At 40.2% G+C, this 9,157-nt stretch overlaps 1 protein-coding gene across 1 annotated transcript in view; it reads left to right on the top strand.

The window, feature by feature from the left end:
- LOC120538737 (spectrin beta chain, non-erythrocytic 4-like) overlaps window positions 1–8,702 on the top strand; it is a 461,881-nt gene extending 453,179 nt beyond the window's left edge. Inside the window, exons 37-38 of the mRNA XM_039768162.1 lie at window positions 974–1,016; window positions 7,811–8,702. Coding sequence (XP_039624096.1) covers window positions 974–1,016; window positions 7,811–7,972 — 205 coding nt within the window. The 3' untranslated portion in view covers window positions 7,973–8,702. The remainder of the gene's footprint in view (window positions 1–973; window positions 1,017–7,810) is intronic.
- Window positions 8,703–9,157: the final 455 nt, after the last annotated feature.

Here is a 9,157-nt window from a genome sequence, read left to right on the forward strand (position 1 = left end):
ATTTATGGTTTTCACAAGCAAATTAACAGCTTTCTGACCAGCTATCTAGCATTTAAAGTAACTGAATTGCCTGGCCTAAGACCAGAACTGTAATACGGCTTACATTTACCTTTTCAGTTGACCCCTTTGTTGTAAATGACTTATACATCACAATGCTGTATTTTTTTTAGTCACCTTTTGAGCCAGTGGACATAGAAACATGAGAAATTTGACAAACGAGAGGAGACTATTCAGTCTATCAAGTTTGCATGTTTAGCTAATGTCCCTGCATCTCATCCAGGTACTTCTTGAGGGTTCTCAAGGTTTCTGCTTCAACTCTGTGGCTTGGTATTTTGTTTCAGATTCCCACTAACTCTTTGAGTGAATAAGTGCCCCCTGGCAACGGTCCTAAATACCCTTCCCTTTAATCTTCATTTGTGTCCAAGAGAACGTGAGTCACCATTAAGTTGAAACAGTTCTGCTGGAGCAAAATGAAACAGCAAACATTTGTGTTACTTTCCAATTCCTTAGTCACTAGGAGAAACGCTTTATTAATTTACTTATTGAACAGTGGTCTTCAGGTGTCCAGCATTGTCACTTTTATTCTATCACAGCTGCCACATGTCCCTGTAGGGATGGCCATTGATCTGTCATTTGAATCTGTTTGATCACTTATGGAGTCACTAGGATATAGAATGTTGATGGGATCCAGGTGTATCGGGACGTGTGCCATGCACTCATGCCCACTCACTCATGATATGGCTAACTAGACTCGCCTCTATCACTCTGTTCCTCCTACTTCTGGCTACCTATTTATGCCTAAGAGTTCTGGCTATGGTCTTTTGGAGAGGTTATGCTTCTCGGCATATCACACCCTTTTGAACTGGACCTGATGAGTACTTACTAGTAACATTTTTAAGAAATTAGATATGGTTGCTTTTCTTAAATGTGAAATGTGTACATTCTTTTTATTAATCTGCTTTTTTTTCTCTAGAACAAAAGAAGGTAGTGAATTCCTTTTCCATGCAAAAGATGAGGTGAGTTTCTGTAAATCTTCACCCAGCTGCTTGAATCTCCTTAAGCTGCATACATTTTAGCAGTAATAATCACAATATTCATTGCAGGGCCTGTCACGTCAGACCAAGTCCATTTAACAGCAAAATGGTGCCATACCAATAGACAAACCGAATTAAAATGCCAGAGATGAGGCTTGTCATCATGCTGTGGCCTTCTTCAGCCTTTAAGCTCATTTGAATGTGTTGACTAGTTCACTGCATTGCATCGTTCAGTTGTTTTCAGAATGCCTTGTTTTTATGATTTATAACATTCCTCACTGCAGGTCTTAAAGGAATTCTCTGCCCAAAACATTTTTTTATATGTTACTTAACATATATTTAGTAGTTATGGCCAAAACAAAATGTTATCTCATGTTTTCATGCAAAACCAAAGAAAAAAGGTTATGATATAATAGAACTCAGTAATGTCTGGTATTGTACAACAGCAAACGATGTGAAATACACTCACTTCTCACATTACTCATGTTGCATAATCCACATGTCAGTTAACCAGTCGTAAGTCCAAAACACGTGTATTTTTTTGCTAAAATGTTATTAAAGAGCCAAGGCACCTGTCAAAGGTAGTGTAACCACAAGAGGGCACCACTGAGCCCAAAACCACAGACACAGTAATACTAAACATAATTCCAAGTTGAAATAAATAATTACTGTTTGACCAAACACCTTCTTTTGTAGAACACCAGTAAAATACAGCATGCACAATTCTCTCCTTCCTCCTCCAAGAGTGTTCCCTCACAACTCTAACACAATTTAAGTGAGGCATTGGGCCCTCTTATAAACTTGACAAATGAACTGCTTCTGATCTCATGACCAGGTTGTCCAGAGCACTTCTGGGTCGTGTGGAAAACAGGGAAGTCCTCAAATGGCAGCACCCCCTGACATTATCCAAAGACCACAACAGGGCTGTGTTTCTAGACACCAACTCCCATGCCATCCTGCGGGTGTCTTAATTTGGTCCAGACTTGAGGAATAATGCCACCTGTCATGTGGGGGAATGAACTGTCCGCAGTAAACCCATTCGCCCAGTCCATCCATTATGGCCTCCCGGCCTTCCATGGCTTTATTTAATGTTAGCTCAGACCCGGCACTTAAAAATTTCTCTTGCACTTTTGCTGAGTTTGTGCCAAACACTATTCTATCCCTGACCACATCATCTTCGTTTGCATAAGCACAGTCCTTCACCAGCAATTTTAACTCCGTTACAGCAATTTTAACTCCGTTACAAAGTGATCTAAAGTCTAGTTTATACCCTGCGTCTTCTCATTAAACTTGCATCTCACGAATATCGTATTCGTCGTAGGCATAACAAACGCCAGCGGCAGCATGTCTATGAACTTAATTTAAACTTAAGGTTTACACAGTGCTTTGTTTCCGCAGTAGCTGCAATTATGAATATGCTTGTATGCGTCACTTGCTTCATATTCTTTTGCTGCCTTCTCAATTGTGTATTGCATTTTTTGTTCAGCGCTCTTTGGAGCTCTTGCTTGTTCTCTGCGTACTGCGTTCACAGTCAGTTCACGTGAGCCGCTCGGATTACAAGCATCAAAGGTTCTCAGCTGTGCTTGTGCTATCTTGTGCGATCTTGCAATGTCCATGGCTTTATTTAATGTTAGCTCAGACCCAGCACTTAAAAGTTTCTCTCGCACTTTTGCTGAGTTTGTGACAAACACTATTCTATCCCTGACCATCTCATCTTCGTTTGCATAAGCACAGTCCTTCACCCACAAATATTTAGCGGCAGTGTGTCTATTGGATTGCTGCTGATGGACGGCCTTATATGGGCAGGCACTCAATTACGTGGGAGGCGTGATGATAAGGGACGCAACTCCGCCTCACACAGTGACCGAGCTGCAGGCTATGGCCGTATATGTGTACGTAAGTAGGTTCCAGTTATGACCGTTACGCGTAGAATTTTGAAATGAAACCTGCCTAACTTTTGTAAGTAAGCTGTAAGGAATGAGCCTGCCAAATTTCAGCCTTCTACCTACATGGGAAGTTGGAGAATTAGGGATGAGTCAGTCAATCAGTGAGTCAGTCAGTTCCAAGTGTCTATCGTTCTTTGTGTAAAGAAAAACTTCCTAATGTTTGTGCGAAATTTACCCTTAACAAGTTTCCAACTGTGTCCCCGTGTTCTTAATTAACTCATTTTAAAGTCACAGTCTCGATCCACTGGACTAATTCCCTTCATAATTTTAAACACTTCAATCATGTCACCTCTTAATCTTCTTTTGCTTAAACTGTAAAGATAGATAGATAGATAGATAGATACTTTATTAATCCCAAGGGGAAATTCACATAATCCAGCAGCAGTATAATGATACAAAGAAACAATATTAAATTAAATAGTAAAAAAAAAAAAATGATGTTAGCATTTACTCCCCCGGGTGGAATTGAAGAGTCGCATAGTGTTGGGGAGGAACGATCTCCTCAGTCGGTCAGTGGAGCAGGATGGTGACAAAAGTCTGTCACTAAAGCTACTCCTCTGCCTGGAAATGACACTGTTCAGTGGATGCAGTGGATTATTCATGATTGACAGGAGTTTGCTTAATGCCCGTCGCTCTGCCACAGATGTTAAACTGTCCAACTTTACTCCTACAATAGAGCCTGCCTTCTTAACAAGTTTGTCCAGGCGTGAGACGTCTTTTATCTTTATGCTGCCTCCCCAGCACACCACCGCGTAGAAGAGGGCACTCGCCACAACTGTCTGGTAGAACATCTGCAGCATCTTACTTCTCTTAAAGGCTCAGCTCTTTTAATCTTTCCTCATAACTCAACCCCTGTAGCCCTGGAATCAGCCTTGTCGCTCTTCTCAAGACCTTTTCTAGCGCTGCTGTGTCCTTTTTGTAGCCTGGAGACCAACGCTGCACACAGTACTCAAGATGAGGCCTCACCAGTGCATTATAAAGGTTGAGCAGAACCTCCTGTGATTTGTACTCCACACATCATGCTATATATCCTAACATTCTGTTAGCCTTCTTAATGGCTTCTGAACACTGTCGGGAACTCAATAGCTTAGAGTCCACTATGACTCCTAAATCCTTCTCAACAACAACAACAACATTTATTTATATAGCACATTTTCATACAAACAGTAGCTCAAAGTGCTTTACATAATAAAGAATAGAAAAATAAAAGAAAAAATAAGAAAACAAAATAAATCAACATTAATTAACATCGAAAAAGAGTAAGGTCCAATAGCCAGGGGGGACAGAAAAAACAAAAAAAACTCCAGACGGCTGGAAAAAAAAATAAATCTGTAGGGATTCCAGACCATGAGATCGCCCAGTCCCCTCTGGGCATTCAACCTAACATAAATGAAACTGTCCTCTTTGGATTTAGGGTTCTCACGGAAGGACTTGATGATAATGGTGACGTACACTTCTGCCTTTTAATCCATCCATCATTGTTGGAACATCATGAAGCTTTGAGAAGGTGGAGATGACGCAGGCCACCACCACAAAGAAACCGGAAAAAGAAACAGAAAAAGAGAGTAGGGGTCAGTACGGATTTTAGAGCCACCATGAGTAATTATTATGAGGAAATTGAACATACAGAGTTCTCATAAGGTGTACTCTCAATTTTCCAACCATCCATGGTGTATTAAAACCTAACATTTTTACTTCATATGTGTAATACTTTACATTTACTGACATTAAATTTCATCAGCCACAAATCTGCCCAAGCCTGTCTCCTATCCAAGTCCTTTTGTAATGATATAACAGATTCCAAATTATCTGCTAATCCACCTATCTTGGTATCATCTGCAAACTTAACAAGCTTGTTACTTATAATCCTATCTAAATCATTTATATATATATTAAAAATAGAAGCACTCACCCCTGCGGACACCACTCTTAACATCGGCCAGTTCTGATGAGGTTCCTCACACCATCACCCTCTGCTTCCTGTGTCTGAGCCAATTCTGCACCCATCTAAAAACATCACCCTGAACTCCCACTTCTTTTAATTTGATGCCCAGCCTCTCATGTGGCACCTTATCAAATGCTTTCAGAAAGTCCAGATAAATAATGTCATAAGCTCCACTTTGATCGGATCCTTTTGCTATTTCCTCACAGAATTCCAGCATGTTAGTAAAACACGACCTCAATCTTCTGACCCCATGCTGACTGTTCCTAATAACTCCTGTCCTTGCCATGTGTTGCTCAATCTTATCCTTAATAATTCCTTCCATTAATTTTCATGTGATGCATGTGAAGCTTATTGGCCTATAGTTGCTTGGATCTGCCTGGTCACCCTTTTTATATAACGGGATGATATTTGCTATTTTCCAGTCCTTCAGAATCTCTCCAGTGCACAGTGACTTCCTAAAAATATGTGTCATGGGTTTATATCTTTACTCACTAGCCTCCTTAAGAACTCGAGGATAAATATAATCTGGTCCTGGTGATTTGTTTGATTTCATCTTATTTAATCTGAGCAGCACTTCTCCGTCTACAGTTTCCAAATCCCTCAGTACTTCCTTAGTAGCCGCGTTTACGTCTGGGAGGTTATTCACTTGCTCACTTGTAAACACTTCAGAAAATGTGGATTATACAACACAAGTAACTTGAGAATTTTTTCTTTTTTTCCCCATGGATATTTTGTCCATTTTTTTTGCCATTTTACAATACTGGTCACTGGGTTCTATCCATCCATCCATCCATTTTCCAACCCGCTGAATCCGAACACAGGGTCACGGGGGTCTGTTGGAGCCAATCCCAGCCAACACAGGAACCAATCCCGGGCAGGGTGCCAACACAAACACAACCACACACTAGGGCCAATTTAGAAACGCCAGTCCACTTAACCTGCATTCCTCCGGAGCGCCCGGAGGAAACCCACTCAGACACGGGGAGAACATGCAAACTCCGCGCAGGGAGGACCCAGGAAGCGAACCTGGGTCTCCTAACTGCGAGGCAGCAGCGCTACCACTGCGCCACCGTGCCGCCTCACTGGGTTCTATCATATCATAAAATGTTTTCTCTCATTCTGCATGAAGACATTGGATTTAAAATTTTTCTTAACCATCTCTAAAAACTATGTGCTGTAACTAAAATATCAAAAAATATCATTTTTGGGAGGAGTCTTGTTTTAAGAAGCTAATTCAGTGTTCATAAACAGGCAAAAAAACTTCTTGATGGTTAAATATTTACACGGAATAATTTTGAATGATCCTTTCAAAACATCTATGCCCTTATTTTTAAGGAGTGTACTGGTTTGCTTGTGTCGTTTCATTGTGAAAAGGCATTCTTGTTGCCAAAAATATGAAAGAAATGTGAGAGTTGTACTTGGTTACATTTGTTAGCAGATGAATAGCTTAGCTTGCTTTTCTTCACACATCTCTTCATTCATTTTGTTAGGTCTGGGCTCAAGACAGCAGTTAAATCTGTCTGAGACAAGGCGCCATCACAGGCCGTACACCCACCCAATTCTGAACTTAATTTAATCTGACAGGAAGAAATTGGAATACCAAGTGAAAACCCAAGTGCACATGAAGAGAATGTGCTAACTCCACACAGACAATGGCCCGGCTGTGCCACTGTGATACCTTCATTAAGGAGAAAAGACATTAGACAAACAAGCTGACACCATTAAGTCCATCGTCTCACATTATTATTATTATTATTATTATTATTTTTAGCTCCCTAAGATGACAAGTAAAAACTAGAATATATACATTTCCTTGAAGGCAGGTCTTCTGTCAAATGTCTGTAGCAATTACAGATGTCTGTATATCAGTAAAACTCAATCTTAAATTTATTATATTTTTTTTCTTCCTAAAAACCCGTCCCAGTTTCCTACATTCCATGCACTTTAAACATTTGGGGTGGCGGTATCCCATTTCTATTTATGTATTACAAAAATATACAAAATAATTATAAAAAGAAGGGGAGAGGGAAAAAGAAACTAAAGAAAATACTTGACAATGAGAGAAAGGTACAATTGCTGTTATCCATTCAGAAGCTCAGTAGGCACAAGGTACCCGAAGTTTAATAATTAAATAATAAAAAATTAGTACATTTTAATGAGCATGACATATTGGTATTTGCAATTAGACCGTATTGTTAACTTACTTTGGTTATTCGTTTAGACGTACAGTCAGAAGGTGGATGCTTTTAATTATCGACTCTCTTAACAGCAGTCCTTTTCTCTTCCATTTAACAAGGTGTGACACACTGTTTCCTTCAAATGCATAATTCATATTTTCACAAACATAGCTGCCATTTCCTGCAACCTTACATTGACCCTAATACTACCGTCATGACCATGAACATCAAAGAGCTCGTGTAGCACCTATGATAATATATCGGTCACTTTCACCACTAGCCCATTGATGTCTTTGCATTCTACAGGAAGATTTTTCACTTGCAGTTTGTTATCGGCTGTAGACAGTTCAGACTGTGTCATACGGTATTAAGAAGAGCAACATTGCTCTTTGCCGTTCCAACTCACCACCCTGAATTTGAGCATCACCTTCACAAGGCATTGGATTGGTTCAGAAATGTGACACTCAGTGAGGCATCTAATTGTTCCCACCCATTTTCAAGTAGAATTTACTCATGGTCATCTCTAGACGTTTGTATTATATGTCTGGTTCTGCGGAACTAGTGTGTTTCAATACACAAGTTACAGATGTAAGAGAACTTCTCTGATGAGGTTTCAGAGTTTTGAAATAATGTTGATTTTTGGAGGAGGACGGCAAACTATATTGAACTTTAATTTCTTTATAGCTGTACAATATCTTTTATTTACAGGAGGAGCTTAAGAAATGGATTGAGGCGATATCAATGGCCATTTCAGAACATGAAGAAATTGCAAAATGGGCACAGAGCCTGCCTACTACCTCTTCAACAGATGAAGGCAACACACAGAGAGCGGGAGAACGACGCATGAGTGTTTCTGCGAAAAAGAAATGAAAAGGCAGACATTGAGAGATAGAGAATGATGGGATACCAGCCCTTCTGTAATGTCTTCCCCATCCAGGAACATGGATTGTGGGTGCCACGAGCTTCTCGTCTCCATGCGTGTCTCTCATTCTCTGTCTCTCTAGAAGCAGAACCTACATAAGCTTCCAGCAAAACCCTTGGGGGGGTGTGGGGGGGGGGATTAAAGACACTGTAGTTTTGTATAACCCTGGCTAAACTATAATGAAGGAAAGAGAGTGAAGAATTGTGGTTAGGCTGGCAGAAATCCTGGGTACAGAAAATGCGTATTTGAGCAAATAATGCAAAAATGAGTTCTTATGAAGATGAACCTTGTTTTAATTTAAGGGGCATCAGTTCTGAAAAGGTAGGAAGCTGGTTCTTCAGTGGAAAAGCTCCTTGTTTGAGTCATGTTTGTGAATGTTGACCCTTGTAATGGAATAATTTTGCTCATTCTGTTTATTATTTGGTTTGTTGTTTAAATGTGGGTAAAGAAACCTTAAAAGAATCGAAAGGTTTTGGGAGGTGCACGCGAGTGCAATGAGATCACTTCAGCTGTTTACAAGTCAACCAGCACAAGCCTTTGGTCACATTTTAACAATATTATTTTCTTATCGTTCAGATGTCAGAGAGAATGAAACCACTGTTTTAACTTACACAGTGTTTATTTAATGACTTCACGCTGTCTTGAAAGCAGCACAAAATGTGAAAAATATGGGTCATGAGGGTTCTTCCTAAGTATGCAGGCACAACAGTAACAAAAGTGATGGTCAGCAAGATTATCGATGAAAGATGTGCGGGTCACAATTCGTTCATTCACTTCTTCATTTTCCAAACACATTTTTTTCCAGTGCAAAGGACAAGAATCAGTCCTGGTATCTAAACCTGAATGAGTTACGAGGCCATCGCCAGGTTCTCTCCCGCACAGCCAGCCATTTTGGATTCTCCAGTCTACATAAACTGCATCTTTGGGATGTGATAGGAAGCTGAGGAGACCTCAGACACAGGGATGGACAGTGACTGGGACAGGCTGGGATTTGAAATTGGGACCCAGTTAATGATAAGCGGGCAACCAAATAGGAAAACTATGATCCATACGTTTTAAAGGTAGCAATTTTTGCTAAGAGGGTTTTGCTTGTGCGCTCCAATCTGTCACAATTTTCTTACGCTTATAAGGTA

Source organism: Polypterus senegalus, chromosome 11, assembly GCF_016835505.1.
Source record: "Polypterus senegalus isolate Bchr_013 chromosome 11, ASM1683550v1, whole genome shotgun sequence".
Classification (NCBI taxonomy): domain Eukaryota; kingdom Metazoa; phylum Chordata; class Cladistia; order Polypteriformes; family Polypteridae; genus Polypterus; species Polypterus senegalus.